The sequence below is a fragment of the Lissotriton helveticus genome, chromosome 8, assembly GCF_964261635.1.
Source record: "Lissotriton helveticus chromosome 8, aLisHel1.1, whole genome shotgun sequence".
NCBI lineage: Eukaryota > Metazoa > Chordata > Amphibia > Caudata > Salamandridae > Lissotriton > Lissotriton helveticus.
Genome location: NC_136069.1, coordinates 1,571,548,222 through 1,571,565,680, shown reverse-complemented (window position 1 = coordinate 1,571,565,680; position 17,459 = coordinate 1,571,548,222). Strand labels below are relative to the sequence as shown.

At 41.8% G+C, this 17,459-nt stretch overlaps 1 protein-coding gene across 1 annotated transcript in view; it reads right to left on the bottom strand.

Moving 5' to 3' along the window:
- CHRDL2 (chordin like 2) overlaps positions 1-17,459 on the bottom strand; it is a 632,837-nt gene that overhangs the window by 175,540 nt on the left and 439,838 nt on the right. The window contains exons 6-7 of the mRNA XM_078656250.1: positions 6,096-6,151; positions 3,916-4,081 (exon numbers count right to left, since the gene is read on the bottom strand). Coding sequence (XP_078512376.1) covers positions 3,916-4,081; positions 6,096-6,151 — 222 coding nt within the window. The remainder of the gene's footprint in view (positions 1-3,915; positions 4,082-6,095; positions 6,152-17,459) is intronic.

The window sequence follows — 17,459 nt, the reverse complement described above, 5'->3', positions numbered from 1 at the left end:
CGAGGCTTACCGGATGAATCCACAAAGTAACGCGTAGCGTGTCAGTCAGAAGGGTGAAAAGTGCCGGGAGTGAATCCAGGAAGTAAATACGAGGAGTAGTGGGGCATAAACATGAAAAGCGGACTCCGCAGGGTATGTGCCAGCGAGTGGGGAAAGTGACGATAGATTACGGAAGTAAACATGAAACCCATGAAACCCAACGTGAACCAAGGGGAATTAATAAAGGTGAAACTGAATCGAGGATCAGAAAAAGACAGTGGTATACTGAGACAAATGGGATAATAAAGGTGAAAATTAACAGTAGATCAGGAAGCGGGCTCAAAAAACCACAGACAGAGATAACGAAAGTAAACAGGGCAACCATCTTGAAGAGGGAAGAAAACAAAAGGGAGTCTTCAATGTAAAGTAGAAACAGAGGCCAGGGCGGTACCAACTGATCGTAATAGAAAAGGAAGGTGGATATACAGATCACAGTATATAAGACCAGAGTAAAGAGAAAGATACAGTAGGGTTGAAAAAAGGAACACAGAATATCAAAAATAATACAGATGAGTGTCAAGGAAAATAGAGAATTAAAGTTGAAAACTGTAGAGAATGTAATAGAAGGTAAAAATACAAGTGAGTGAAGAAGGTCAACGAGTACAACAAGAGATAGATCAGAGAAAGCAACTATATTCAATCCGGTCATTGAGGCCTTTGGGCTGGTATGCATCAAGTCTCTTTATCCAAACGGTTTCTTTTTGAAGAAGTTTTTTTTCTGTTGTCCATGCCTGGTCTCAGCGGAACAATCTCCAAAACAAGGAGCCGCAGTTGGCTAACGTTATGATGGTGTGTGGTAAAATGAACTGCAAGGGGTGCTTTGGTGGTCTTGTTCCTTATGGTGCTCTTATGTTCAGTCAAACGAACTTTTAGTTTCCTTTCAGTTTGACCCACATAGGGTAACCCGCAGGGACATTTGTGTAAATAAACAACATTTTTGGAGTCACAAGTTGCGTTGGTCAAATGTTTAATGGTTTTTCCATCCTGGGATCCTCACCCTCCGCCTGGGACGACTCCTGGTGGCCCCCCCGCCCTAGGCAGCGCACCCAAACCAACTGACCACGCACGCAACCTAGGCTTCATCCTGGACTCCTCCCTCTCCATGACCAGACAAGTCAACGCCGTCTCCTCGTCGTGCTTCAACATCCTGCGCATGCTACGTAAGATCTTCCGGTGGATCCCCACCGAGACCAGGAAGACGGTCACCCAGGCCCTCGTCACCAGCCGTCTGGACTACGGCAACTCCCTCTACGCCGGAACCACCGCCAAGCTCCAGAAGAAACTCCAGCGGATCCAGAACGCCTCAGCACGTCTCATCCTGGACATCCCCCGTCGCAGCCACATCTCCGGACACCTGAGAGAGCTGCACTGGCTCCCGGTCAACAAGAGAATCACCTTCCGACTCCTCACCCACACACACAAAGCCCTACACAACCAAGGCCCAGGATACCTCAACAGCCGCCTCAACTTCTACGCTCCCAAACGCCAGCTTCGATCGACCGGCCACGCCCTCGCCGCCGTCCCCCGCATCCGAAGAGCCACCACAGGGGGACGGTCCTTCTCCTACCTCGCCGCCAAGACATGGAACTCCCTCCCGACCCACCTCCGCCTGACCCAGGACCACCTCGCCTTCAGGAAGCAACTCAAGACCTGGCTGTTCGAGCAGTAGCGGACCCCCCTCCCCCAGCGCCTTGAGACCCTCTGGGTGAGTAGTGCGCTATATAAATGCTTTGATTGATTGATTGATCTACTGTTAATTTTCAACTTTATTATCCCATTTGTCTCAGTATACCGCTGTCTTTTTCTGATCCTCGATTCAGTTTCACCTTTATTCATTCCCCTTGGTTCACGTTGGGTTTCATGGGTTTCATGTTTACTTCCGTAATCTATCGTCACTTCCCCACTCGCTGGCACATACCCTGCAGAGTCCGCTTTTCATGTTTATGCCCCACGTCTCCTCGTATTTTCATGTTTATGCCCCACGTCTCCTCGTATTTACTTCCTGGATTCACTCCCGGCACTTTTCACCCTTCTGACTGACACGCTACGCGTTACTTTGTGGATTCATCCGGTAAGCCTCGAACACCTCGCTCGTTTTATCCTCTGTCACACGGGTGTTTTTAAATATTCACTTTGTCTCTGTAATCCGCTAATAATGTCAGTGGCGTTTTTTGACCAGTGCGCACCTTGTTTGACTTGATATTACACTCCTTGGGACTGTTATCTTTTTCTTCGGCATACCCGACTTTTTCACTTTTCCGCTTATATTTTCAGGCACCAAATGTCCAACACGTGTCTTCCCTGCATGTCTTTCCTCACTTTCTCGCTAGTGTCAATTTCGACGTACTTACACACTCCACGTTTGATTCCACCCTGTTTATGGTAATACCTTTTGGAGGCCGCTCCTCTTCCTGATACGTTGTACCTTCTATTTTCAGATTGCGATCTGGCCCCTGACGAAGGGCCACAGTCCCGAAATGCATAGGGACACTAATAATGCAATTGGATTTCCTTGAACTTTGAATTGTGTATACAACCTTTCAACGCAGTCACTATGATTTAATATGTGACTCTCAAAATAAATCTTACCTATGGAAATTTGACGAATAGTGATATTCCATTTTTGACCTTGCTATAACCCATTGAACTTTCCTTGAAGGAGTTACCTTCTCCAACCGGAGTGCCACAGGATATAGTGCAGGATGTCCCTGCACTCCCCCATTTACATTCTTAAGAAATCCACAGTGAACTAGGCACCAAACCATTGATGCAGGCGTTTTCTCCGATCAATGTATCAACAATCATCTTGAAATTTGTATAGAACTTTCTCGTTTACAGAAAAAGCAAGAAACTTTAATTATTTGATCTCACGACCATACGATGTATGGTAGCCCTTCCCTATTAATCTACGTACTCTTCTGTGTTTATTTTTACTTATTCAATAATCCCTGTAGCGGCAGCCCAGCCCAACATTAAGTAACTTACAGTTCTCACTGCCAGTAGTTTAAGAATAAACCAGGTAGATATTCTAAAGGTACAATTTGTTTTTATACTGTTCTTTTTTATTTATGATTGACTTCTTATCTTCTATTGTTATGCATCCGTTACACCTTTAAGTTTGCCCATGCAAACCAATGCATGTCCCACAGGCCTGCTTTAAAACTCTGGAGTGCCCCAAACGCCGCCAACTTCCTCTAAAAAACAATACATAACTTTTTAGATAATTTAGGTGTTTGATTCGGGAGTCTCCTTCAAGTATGTTCTAATAACGTCCATAAAGGAAACATGTAAAGCAAATCAGCCTATTTCCTTGAAGAAACTGGTCCTGAGCATTGGTAAGACTTGTTACATAAATGGCATGCCATTCTATGGTGAGAAAGAGATTCTATTTGTCACACGTGTTCTAGGCAGACAGCGCTTACGGGATTGCAGAGGCACTTGACAAAGAAACAAATAACATAAAATACCAGAAACTGGCATAACATAGCATATGGAAACTGGTCCTATATTTATCTACTCAAGGCGAAAACGCACATACAATATTTGTGCATGAAGCACACCATCATCTTACTTTAGATCAATCCATCCTCATGTAGAGTTTTGTAAGGAATACACATGCATGTTCAGAAGAACCAAACCGTAATGCTTCCACTGAGCTGCTCAACAAAATGGACAGAGAAATTTAAAAGTTCTGAGAGCCGCCTAAATGTTCCCTAAGGCCCATCTTTCCTGGCGACTAAAATAAATTCCATTCTCCTATGGTACGTTTTGTGAGTCTTAGGCATTAGTTTATTAAATGTATTGTACATTGTTCTCTCTTAACCAACACTAAAAATAGCAAAGAATAGCTCTTTCCACCAGTGGTGCCCCAATTACCTTTCTTGTGTTTTTCTTTCATGTAGATCTTTATTGTGGTACCTCCTGCTTTCTGCTTGAAGCTCCTGGGATTGAATCCAAGAGACGAGCTGATGGCGGTTGAGGCGGTGGCACCAAGAGACTTCTTGCTTATCATCTCCCCTGAACACTGTTCTTGTGAGTGTCTCTGTGGATTACCAAAAAAACACAGTTTAAATTTCAATATCCAGAGACCCTTGCTGCCCCGTATTATATATAGAACTAAGGTTGCCGTGGAATTATTTTTAATCTATGGTGCAATTCCTCAACTGTATGCAGAAATTGTAACACATTCTTGTTGTCTTCAGCTGGGTTTGCCGGATTTTTTACAACTAGGGGTGGGAAAGCTATTATCCTGTTGACAGTCTGGGCTTAACTCAAGACTTTGCACTTTGCTAAATTTTGAACGTCTTTACCTGCTACGACTCTGGTGAAGGTTATCCCACAAAATTGTGTTTAATAACTATTTTCAATACTAGCACATCCAGTTCTGTGAAGTTTTTTTAACTACATCCATTTGCTGTAAAAATGTAGAATGGCATTTGTTGGCATGTTTCTTACAATACTAAGATCATGGGATCAAATATGTTATCATGCCCATGGAATGCATTTGTAGATCTAATTTGTTGGACTAGTCTAAATGTTTTCATTACGTAATTCCACTTTAAACATCAAATATATGCAGTAGAAAAGGAGTGACAAAATAAAACATTCAGAGCAACCAAAGCAAAAATAATAAAAACAAGAGACACAACAACAGAAAGTGAACCACAAATAAATATATATCAATAACTGATCAATCATGTACATAAGTGAAGAATCTGAAAGCTCTATACATGCATTGATTTGCAATGACAGATGTAATACCAGAATATCTAGTTTATCAACAAGCAAAAATATCCTGCCGTGAATAGAGACTACAATAATATGCAAAGGTAACTATTTATAGGTGGGAATACGTTTACTATACTTTTTTTAGACATTTGAATTTTACATGAGGTATAACATGAGTATGCTATGCTACTAGGAATATGCAAACATGATCCAGCCTTCAGACATTTGAGCAAAAGCACCAAAAATGTGAGAAGGATACATGGAACATGACAGTCTCCTGTGAATAAGGTGAATGGGTAAGTTAATGAATTCTTGTTGAGATCAAGCGGGGGGAAGATGCATGCTACACCATTCTATCCCGGAGGCCGTTGAGTATTTCAATAACGTTTAAGCTGCTGGCATTGGTTTAGGATCTATGATGTCACATGTTTCTAGGGTATCTCTCGGTCTGTTACAGCATCACCCTATCAACTTCATGCATTCCTGAGACATGACAATCAAACTGTGAATGCTGTAGGGTTCTTGGCAGTATATTAGAAGATTTTTGGATGAACTTGCACTGCTACCTACACAGTCAGTGCCTAACATCCTTCAGTCCTGGTGGCCATTACACCGATAAATGCTATCTCAGCCGATGACCATCTGATAACATCTGTTCAGCAAGTGCATAGTTCTGATGCCATTCCATGGCTATTGCACACTTGGCCAATAATAGGGACCGATTCACAAATGTACTCCTATATTTCCACCTACTCGTGTGCAGGAAGGGACCTAATAGGCACAACCAGAGGAAGAAGAAAAGGGGTCATTGAAGGCATCATTAATCTTATCCTATACCTCCCCCAAGTATGGGAGAAATAATGGACAACTCCACACAATGCACACAAATATTCCTGTCAGTCACATGACATCTAGGACAGAGTTCTGAGTTAAATTAAATATCCAGTGCAGTTTGGTACGTGTAAGGTAAGTTTGAAGAAGATTATTGAACTGAACAAATTGGATCTACTGTTGCTGTAAATCCTATTGATTTCCAATATTTAGATCCACAGATTTAAATCCACTTGACCATATATATATATATCTTCAAGGTAAATACATGCAAAGTTAAGAATAGTCAATTTACATTTACATATAAGGTAGTCTAGTTGTCAATGTTTTGGCCACTGTATTTGTGTGTTTCGGTAATTTTGTACTCGATATCTGGCATAGAGCCCAAGGACAATCTCGTATCAATGCAGCAAAATATATGACCACTCGCCAGAGTAGGGTGCACTGCTTTCGACCAGAAAAATCTTTCTTTTACATAAAATGTAAACATCACGTACAACACCTCTGTTTAATTGCAGGGGCTCCTCCTCTGCAGACTTCTCATAGGAGGTGTCTGAAAAAAAGAAAATACCCTGTTACAACATGAACCACGGCATCACTGCATGCCCAGTAGGGCAATTTTTTCAATATACAAGGCCTCTTAAAAGAAATATGCACGCTCATGTTTAATAAGGGTATGACCATTCTCTAATTGGTATCACTATATTAAGCATTACTTTAGTTGTGTGTTTATTCCTTGATTCTAGTTGTTTTGTTTTTGGATTGCCAAGAACATCATGGAAAGATCTCTGCGTATCAGGAAGGTGAGCTTCAGCTACAGCTGAATATGTCGGAGTCCTCTCTAGACAGATGATGTTGGACCACTTACAGAAAGCTAGATCTTTCACCTTAAAGACATACAGAGAAAACTATTTCATATCACAGGGATATGTTGAATGGAAACTGAACTTCAGTAGACACAGAAAACACAATTTGAACTGAAAGGATAAGCAACATTATATTGCGTGGGCTAAGCAGTATGATTTATTATGAGATGAGCAAAATTTCAGAAAGGCCATGACCCTTAAAATGTGGTATGCCTGAGGCACATTCAACCAGAGGGTGGCTGGAACGCACTAATATAGACTTCCTACTTTAGATATTGTGCTGGGCGTCTTGTGGTTATCACTGTATCCTTTACCCTTGGGCAATTTGTGATAAAACAAAGGACCTATTGAAAGAGTCTGTAGGTGGAGTAAGTAGAACCACAAGAGGGAAGCTGACATATTCTTCTGAAACGCTGTGTGAAGTACAGACTGTACCTTCTAAACAACTTCTATAATTTTTGTTTAACACCAAGACATCGAAGCAACTCTAGTACCAATATCACCGGTAAATGAAAATATATAGGGAATATGTTGATTATGGCGGTCCCGATAATTTGCAAATGTCCAAGTATTCATAAACTTTTATTTTGTGTGAAGATTATCTAGAGTACAAGAGTTTTCTGCATACCCTCCAACATACTAAAGCAAATAGTGGATCTTCATTGGAAAGATGTAATCAGAGCATGGAATATTTTACCACAGTCGTTCATGATCTCTTTTTTGGGAAGTTTGCAGAACATTTTATTTATTTTAAGACATGCAGAAAAAAATCAAGTCGTAACCTACCTTCATCTGGTAATCTAGTTGGGAACGATAACTAAAGATTGTAGAAACATAAATGTAATGAAGAATTTGGGATTAGGATTTTTCTCTGTGAGTAAATGTTTGTAAAATATTAAAAGCTGAGTCAAATAATTCAATAATATTCCAACAAATTGGAAAACAAACAGCATGGGGCTGGTGGGGGACAGAAGAACCATGGAATCATTAGATCATAAAATACCTCGAGGAGGTGAGGGAAACCCTACTATCCTCTAAACCCTGTTTCTTGGAGTCACTTTTGAAAAGATGGAGGTTGATAGCTTTGGTATCACCAAGAAAGAGCAAGAAGATGGGGTGTGAACGAGCTTCTTTTACCTGGTTAATTGACCATGCAACCACCAATACCCAGATGCGAAACAGCCATGTTTTTGAAAAACCACTCATTCTCCACGTCTGAATGAGCAGTGAATGCTAACCAAGGTCGACCGTTATCTGCTCATTGGATGATGGATAACTGATTGATGGCTCAATACAAGCTCTCATTTCTGGGAGGTTCCCCTTCTTTTTTGTCTCATGACTGGTGGGCATCCGAGCATGGCAGTGCACCTACTTTCCTTGAGGCTGCCAGAAACCTGGGGTAATCGATCGATTTCCTTCAAACTAAACGTTACTATGGTCTCATTTTCCTATTAGCACAACCTCACGTGACTTTAGAAGATCCTAGATTTTCTTCCACAAGATTGTTTTTCAAGCCATTACTGTTTCCAGAATTGGTTACAGCATTTCTTTGTATCTGGTGTATCCAAAATACCAGCTCCAAATGAGTCTAAATTCTGAAGTCTGCTCTTTAGTTTCTGCCCCGGAGTCATTGCAAATACATAACATTACAATAGAATGTATTTGTTTGACTGGAGAAAGGTCCAGTGGAGACTTCTGAAGAGCATGCTCAGTTGCCTCAATTTCATTATAGGAAGATTTCGTTTTTTTAGCCCCCAACTCAAAACACACAACCATCTGGCATGTGCGTTGAAGGTGATTTTAGTAACAGACTGAGATACAAAGAGGGACTTTGTTGTCAAGAGGGGTACACTATTTGCACCCCTGTTAAACCAAGTGTGACTAATGTTAGCTTGTTGAGCTGTCGAGGACTGACACTCATGACAGTGAGAAGATTATAGTGGTAAGACATCTTTCTTTCAGGACCCTGTCCTGGGAAGACACCCACTATTCTTTATGCATTTTAATTCGCCCACCACTCCCCTGCGATCAATCAGGTTCTTCATCCACCCCCATCCATGTTAGCATAGATGTTGCATGTGAACCTTTCTGCATGGAGAAAGTTTGACACAGGTGGTCAGTGTCACACTGGAATTCATTTTATATTTGCTATATCCAAGTGACGCCTAAGATGGAGGGTTGAAGATAGCCCAGACAACAGATATGACTTGCAAGACCCTTTAAGAACATTCACACAGTCTTTGTTCTGGTTCAGGCTGTTCTGTGTGGAGGAAAGGAGACATAGTGCCCTTTCAAACTTAGAGCGCCCTCTGTCTCTCCTCATCCACTGCTCACTGAAAGCACTACTCCCTATTTCTTACCAGAGAAATGAATGGAGCAGCCTCACTTTTTGTTTGAGCTCTTGGTTTGGGTTTCTGCTGACAGGACACCCCCTGCTCAACCTCACCTTCTTGTTAGCACCCTAAAACAAAGTGGAACAGAAACAAAACTTCCAGTAAGTGCACCAAGATTTCTCTACCAACATCAGTGTCTTCACAAGAGTGGCGACAGAGAAACTGTCTGTGCTCCAGGGCTGATGTTTTTACTGCCAACTCCCTTTGACAAGTTCAGAACCAGAAACCTGGGAACTTCGACAAAGATTGCCAAGAAGGGTTGTCTGGGCATTGCTTCGAAAGAGAGAGCTGACTGACTGCTCTGGAAGGGCACTGGAGATGCTCTTGTATGGAGATGGCACTGTTCAGAAGCAGTCTTTGACTAGTCTTTCGGGCGGTACTGTAAGATGAGACAGCTGGAAAGGCCCAGCGAGTGGGCCATTTGTCTTGGTCTTGTGCGTCATGATGAGACCCAAAAAACCTGCCTACACACTTGTCCTCTCAAGTTTGCCCGTCTGGCAGTGCCAGACGGGTCCAAAAACAGTCCAATACTGTTCAGAATAAGGGGGTCAGGAAAATAAACTGAGGTGAGACAAGCCTAATACGTCCACTGCAGCAGCGGAGAAGAACCTGCAACTCTCTGCAAGGGTGAGACCCAGGAGTCTTCAAGTGTCGCTGCATTGTGAGGAGACTCTCTGCCCCCATGGATGGAGGATACTGAGGAATTTAGACCTTTTGAAATTCCAGAGCAAGACAGGGCACCAAGATGCCATGACATGCTAACAGAAACCAGCACCACAGTCCCCATGAAAGAAGCAAGAGTGGCAGATGAGAACTGTATTGTCCGAGAGGCCCACAGAAAGACCTATGTAATCACCATTGCAAAAGGGACAGGACTGGACTGGTATCACTGGACTATATTGCGTTCATCCTCCATGCAGTCACAACATTATAAAACTTTGTATTCACTCTATCACACCCCCGCTAAGATAGCTAAATGGGGCGGGACCATGGGTACTAACTGCCCCCGCTGCAACGCTAGTGAAGCTGATAGTATTCACATATTTGCTACCTGTCCTCAACTGCATACGCTAATCAGGGACATCGAGGGTTTTCTGGACAGATCATTGGGGATCCAAATTAAACTTAATCCAGCTCGGATAATTTTAGGTCTGGGATTGGAAGGGGCTGACACACAGCAGGAATTTCTGTTCGTGGCAATGTCAGTATACAGATTGACCTTAGTAAGGGCATGGCTTGATAAAAATCCGCCGGCATTGCAAACCTGGCTGGCTAATCTGCTGAACGCATATAATATGGAGAAGAATATTTATGCACGAAAAGGGAAAAGGGGAAGGACATTAGGCTTAAGAATATGGCAACCCATAAGTAGGTGGAAGGAGGGACGTGGGCCGCAGGTAGACCCAAGAGGGGTTTAATGTTTAATCGTGGTAAAAGTATGAAATATAAATACTGATGGTGGAAGTGTGTAATGAAATGCTTGTATATCTTGAAATAGAGCTCATTTAGCTATGAAGCATGAAGTAATAATGCTGAACAATGTATAATGTGTAAAGAGTGTGCAACATGGAAAATAAAAAATATAATAAAAAAATTAAAAAAAGCAAAAGGGACAGGAAACTAGGTTGCTTGGGTGAAGAGTTTTGTTCTGGGCCTGAGTAAGAACTTAACCTGCACGATCTGCGAGCACTGTAACACCACGGCAGCCTCCTTAGCTGGTACTTTTGCTACGTTCATTCACTCTGGTGCTATAAACACAGCTTGCACACCATTAGGCATGGATGGGGCAAGGCTACTGTCTCCTTCGATCTGTGGCCCATGCAGCGCAGACCATCTAGAGCGTCGCTGCATCGCCAAACAAAGGAAGAATGCAGCGGGTGTCTGTGCTGCCACCAGCAACATTGACAACAAAAGTTCTGGAGGGGGAAGAGGGTTTGGGGGCAGGCGTGTAGAAAAAAATAGAAATCACTGCATATATAGAAGACATATTACAAGATATGCAAAAGGTTTCTTTAGAGAAAAATGCAGAACAGGTGCAATTTCTTAAATAATTATGATACATTTTTCACCTAAAATGGACAGTCTGAGTTCAACTATCCTGCATGGAAAAACAGATTCACTTACAGGTCACCTAAACGAGGAGAGCGGCTGCACACACCTGCTGTGCTACCCATGAGCCCTAGGCAAGATCTTGCTGCTTTAGTATCTGTTGAATCCAGGGGAGCCATGTGATGGATATACAGGAGGATGCTCGCAACATCACAACACCAACTATCCCCTCAAGCATATTTCCTGGTTGGACATTGAAGTCCCTTTGCCCAGAAATGGGTGTCATTCCATAGTCGATATTCTCATTGATTGTAATTGTAGGTGACTTTAATCTTTCAGTAAACCAGAATAACTCTTGGGCAAAATGTTTGTTTAACTTTTTCATATACATGGTCCTATTCAATGGATCATTGACCACATATGTATTGCAGACTATTTGGTGCATACTGGATTGCAATCTTTCACAATCAAACAAGGCAATTAAGGGGCGTGGCTTGGACGCCGCGGCAGCATGGCGGACCTGGCGTGAGCTCCGTGAAACGGCGGAGCGCTTCTTCAATTACTTGCCGTTTCCGCACCGCAGTTTGCTCTTCAACTGCCGGCACCCGCAACCGGAATATACGGTGAGCCGAGAGACAGCTTTATCTTCGTCCATGTCCAGCTGACGAGCGAGTTCGTGCCTGTGACGCACCCACCTCAACTCGGGTGAGAGCGGCCGCCATTTTAGGCTGCTTCTGCCTCACGGTAAGCCTGCTACTCGCTGCACGATCTTTGCTGCCAGAATGCATTCCTGCACCTGACGTCGAGTGCCCTTCAAGCAGCGCTATCATATTGCTCCTCAACCTGCCATGCCTGCTGTTCTTCTCCTGGAAGGCGCGCAACTACTATTACTTCCATTGAGCTCTGTGATTTTTTCGCGCCCTTTTTCCTCTTCAATATACGGCTGGCTATTATAAGCCTTCTTGGTGGTTTTTTTTTTTTGTGGTTGCCTCCTGCTTCCTCTTAAGATCTTCTCAGTTCTCCTTGATTGCTGCACCTGCCTCATGCTATGCGATTAGCTTTGCTAGCTCCTCTCCACAGTTTCTGATCAATATGGGATTATTTCTGCCTCCAGTTCGTCTGTGATTTGCTCCTCTTGGATTAGCAATGTGTGCAGCCACTTTTTTCTACATCCGCTGAGCGCGTGTTCTCCTATTTGTTGGCAGTGCACCTATATTGACTATTGCTTTTTTTTTTGTGGTTTCACCTCTGCTGCTGCACTTTCCTCTCTGGTTTGAGTGTATTTTCTTTATCACTCGCTATGGCTAATGATTCTCACTCAGCCCGTGCGTCTGTCACTGGCACCAAGCCCAAGAGATTGAAAGGTGACCCTCCTTCGCCGATTCATGCTTCACCAAACCCAGTTTTAGACTCTATTCTGGATGAAGTTCGGGGTCTTCAACCGTTCATGTCTTCAACTAATGAGAAATTGAAGCAGATGGAGGAGAGATAGATAACTATGGAGAGTAAGGTTCTGGATCTAGAACAACGCGTTAGTTCTCTTCAGGATGTCTCTACTAAAATCCCACTGCTTGAACAGGAAATTCACAAGCTGAAGTTACACACAGAGGACCTTGAAAATAGGAATCGTAGAAATAACCTACGCCTTTTTGGTCTGCCGGAGAACGTTGAGGGGTCTAACATGGTTGCTTTCCTGCAAAAATTTCTACCGGAACTCTTATGCCTATCACCATCTTCTACTCCTCTGAACATTCAAAGAGCACACCGGTTGGGTCGAGCTGCTACTGACTCTGCTAGACCTAGAGGCATCATCATGCTCTTTCTGGAATTCACCGAACTCATGACTGTCTTGAAAGCTGCAAAGCTTAAACGTCACCTTACTTGGTCGGGTCATAACATCTTCATCTCGCAGGACGTCTCTAATGCAACGAACGCCCGACGTAAAGAGTTCCTGGAGTTACGGCCTCTCATGAGGCACCTTCATCTTCAATATGGAATCCTCCATCCTTGCCTCTGCAAGGTCACTCATGATGGTCGTTCACGTACTTTTGATGATCCAGTAAAGCTGAAGATATTCTTGCAAAGTTTTCCCTCTACAGGAATGGATACAACTGTTTAAGTGTTTCTCATATGTTTCTTTCTTATGTTTTCTCTACCTATGTCTATTCTTAGTCTTCTTTCTACCTTATCACTAATTTTTTCTTCTTTGCTGTCTTCTGTCGTTTCTATCTTATTGTTCTGGCTAGTCTTTCTTGAGTTGCTCTTTTCTTCTTTGTGTATAGGTTATAGTACCCTTTTATCGTTTACTGTGCCTGTGCTCTGCCTTGCCGTCTGTCACCATGCTCCACCTTCATTGTTTTCTCGTTCTTTTACAGATCTGGCTTTGTTGCCCTGATCTGTTCCTTCCTCTATACTTCCCTACTCACCCCTTGCTTCTTTCATCTCTTTCTTTCTTTCTTTCTTTTCGTACTCTCTCTTTCTGGTCATTCTCACCTCCTTTTTATTTTTGTTCAATTGTGATGCTTTTGTTGCTTTTGTTGCAGTGTGCTTGTCCTACTTATGTAGTTCCTTCTATGGATTTGCCCTTTTCAAATGTTTCTGATTGTTGTGCTTTATTTTGTGCTTCCCTGTCTGCAGTGTCTACCCTTCATTTGTTTCCTGTTCCTCCAATCCTTCATCATGTGTAATCTCGTGTCGTGGAACGTCCGTGGTCTTGGCAATCCTGTTAAGCGTCAAAAGGTATTGTCCCATTTGTCTAAACTTCAATCTCAAATTGCTTTTCTACAAGAAACTCATTGTACTGAGGTGGAGTCGTTAAAGTTAAAACGTCATTGGGTGGGGCAAGGTGTTTTTTCCCCTGCTCCTGATAAGAAAGGGGGTGTTGCTATATTATTTCATAAGGCTTTGTCAGTTCAAATTATTTCTACTGAACATGATGACGATGGACGATGGACGATGGGTAATGGCGAAATTGTAGTCCAGAACAAGACGCTAGTCTTGTTTAATATTTATGGCCCTGTTTGCCCTGATCCCAAATTTTGGTCGGATATTAAAATTCTCCTGTCCTCCACTGATTGTCCTAACCTTGTTGTGGCTGGAGATTTTAACCAATGGTTGGATCCTTATTCTGATAGACTCTCCAAATGTAAATTTCAACCTGACAAAACTCACAAAGCCTTCCAATCAGCATTGCCTGTCGTCCATTTTTTGATGTATGGAAAACATGTAACCCTGACTCTTTTGAATATACTTTTTTCTCTAACATGCATCATACTAGATCTAGGATAGATTATATTTTAGTCAGCAAATCTTTCCTCCCCTCTATTCAGAAATCAGAAATTGGCTCCATTTTTATTTCGGACCATGCCCCTGTTTTTGCCTCACTTGACTTTTCTCTCACCTCCTTGAATTTTAGCCGCTGGAAATTAAATACGTTCCTTTTGTCTGACCCTCTATTTGTCAAAAATGTCACTACGTTCATTAATGAATTTTTTACTTTTAATGTTCCCTCGGATACCTCCATTCCCAACACGTGGGACGCTTTTAAAGCCGCCCTGCGCGCTTTTGTTTTATCTTTTGTTTCGCATAAAAAGAGAGTTGCTAAAGCTAAATATGAGGCTCAATTACACAATATCAAACAACTAGAACACACTCATTTTACTTCTAAGGATCCCGCTGCCCTTACTGCCCTTATTGCGGCAAAAACAGAACTCAATAAATTGGCCACTGTTGAAGCCTGTAACATTTTACTTAAAATTAAATCTAAGTACCACGGGGGTCAAAACAAGGTGGGCAAGATGTTGGCTAATTATCTGAAAATTAAAGCGGAACGTAAAACCATTGGACCTATTCTTAATGAATCCACTAACAAATTGGTGTCTTCAGATGAAGATATTGCTGAGGTCTTTCATAATTATTATCGATCCCTTTACTCAGATGACACGTTCCCTTCCACTCAAAACCTTGACTCTTTTTTCTCAGGCCTCCCCTCCCCTCCCCTCCGAATCTACCTTGCTTCTTTAGAGAAGGATATTACTCTTCAAGAAGTTCTCTCTGCCATTCATGCTTTGAAGCGTTCTAAAGCCCCTGGTCCAGATGGCCTCCCTGTAGAATTTTATTCTCCTTTCCCCTCGATTTTTGCCCCTAAATTATTACAACTCTTTAACTCCTTTATCGCTCAAGCCAAAGCCTCAGGGTCATTCATGGACGCATTAATTATTATTATCCCCAAACCAGATAAAGACCACTCCCACTGTAAAAATGTCCGTCCTATTTCCCTGATTAACTATGATTGTAAAATTTTTGCCAAAATCCTCGCCTCCCGCCTTGACAATATTATTCCCCTTTTGATTAAAACAGATCAAGTTGGCTTTGTAAAGTGTAGGCTTGCTTCGGACAATGCACGTATGTTTGCTAACATTATCTCCCTGAGTAAGAAATATAAAGACCCCCTTGCCGCTCTTTCTCTAGATGCGGAGAAGGCATTTGATCGTATCAATTGGCAATTTATGTTTCAAACTCTCAAATGGTTTGGTTTTGGGCCCTCTTTTATTTCATATGTTATGTTGTTGTATTCCTGTCCCCGTGCCAGCATTTTTGTCAACAACCAATTTTCCAAGTACTTCTCATTATCCCGTGGAACGAGGCAAGGTTGTCCCCTCTCTCCCTTACTATTTATTCTTTGCCTTGAACCTTTCCTTGAGCGCCTACGCAATAACGACATGATTACAGGTTTTCAGTACTCCTCTGTTCACACTAAACTTTCTGCATATGCGGATGATATCTTGGTCTACATGTCTAACCCTGTTGCTTTGCTGCCCCATTTTATGACTGAAGTCCGTCTTTATTCCTCCATCTCTGGCTATAAACTAAATTTGTCCAAAACTGAAGTCCTGCCCTTAAACCCTGATTGTTCCCAATACATGTTTAGTGATACTGAATTCACCTGGTGTCCCACCAAAATGAAATATTTGGGTATTTGGTTTTCTTCTTCCCTTAGGGATACCATCAAATATACCTTTAATAATTTGATCCAGAAACTACAAGCTCTTCTTCTTTTATGGTCCCCACTTTTTCTTTCCTGGTGGGGCAGGCTTGATACTATTAACATGATGGTTACTCCCCATGTGTTATATACAGTCTACATGCTTCCCTTCAGAATTCCTAATATATATTTTTCCTGTATAAACTCTATATGTACAAAATTCCTCTGGAATAATAAACACCCTCGTATTGGCTTGCTCAAACTCACTCGTCCAAAGACATTCTGCTTTTCTGCTTAAACAATCGTTTTCATTAGCGTATGATTTTCAAACCAGACCAGTCCCCAAATGGGTTCTTTTTGAACGTTCGCTTTTGAAGGATTTCCCTTTTGCACATGTTGCTTTTATGTCCAATTGTTCCTTTATTTCTCAATACCCCATTTTGAAATATTTGCAAACTGTTATTTCTAGTACTTTTTCTAAGGATGTAAACCCTTTGCAATGGTTTTTGTCTTCCATTGTTTGGTACAATCGATTTCTCAAATATAAGGGTAAATCTTTTTACTACAAGTATTGGAAGGAGAAGAATGTATCATTTGTATATCAATTCCTTCACAATTTCACTGTTGTTTCCTTCCAAGACTTGCAATTGCGTTATCAACTACCCGATGCTCTTTTAGGTGAATACACTATTATTGTTACTGCTATTAAATCACACTTAGCTACTTTTACACTTCCATCTGAATTTCCTGATGTTACCCCTCCATCCCCCTTATATCCTTTGTTCTCTACACATACTCCTAAAGCTGCTCTTGTTTACGACATATTGCTATCTGCTGCCCAAACCCGTCCTAAATCCCCTGTTGAACTTACTTGGGAAAAAGATTTATCTGTCTCTTTTTCCATTAACCTGTGGGAGCAAATTTGGGCTAAGTTATTTAAAGTCTCTGCAGCTGCCCGTGTGACTCAATCCCTATATTTTGTATATTGTAGAGCGGTTATCACTCCAGTTAGCATTTGTAAATTTTCTCCTACTTCCTCTTCCCTATGTTGGTCTTGTTCAAGTGCTCCAGGAACGTTAATCCATTTACTATTTGAATGTGCTACGGTTTATTCCTTTTGGAATTCAGTTTGGAAGGTTTGCATGTCAATTTTTAAGTTTAACAATGATGTATCTTTTCAGCATGTTTTTCTAGGCTCCCTTTCCTCTGATATTGATATAACCTCATCTGCATCTAAGTTGTTTGACCTTTTTATTGCTCTAGCTCTTAAGGTCATTTTATCGTCCTGGAAAGATAATTCTAAAATATCTTTATCCATGTGGTGGAATTTTATTTGTGACGAACATAGAATTGCCTCTGTATCCTCTTCCTCCATTTCTCAAAAAATAAAATAGGATCTTCTATGGCTCCCCTTCGTTTCCTATCTTTCCTCTACTACTATATCTCACTGAGTATTATCTATCTTTTTCTCGTCTCTTCTCTTTCCTGTCTTTTTTCCCTTTCTCTTCTTCCTTCTCTTTCTTTTCTTCTTTCTTTCTATTCTTATATCTTATTCCTCCCCTTCCTCTG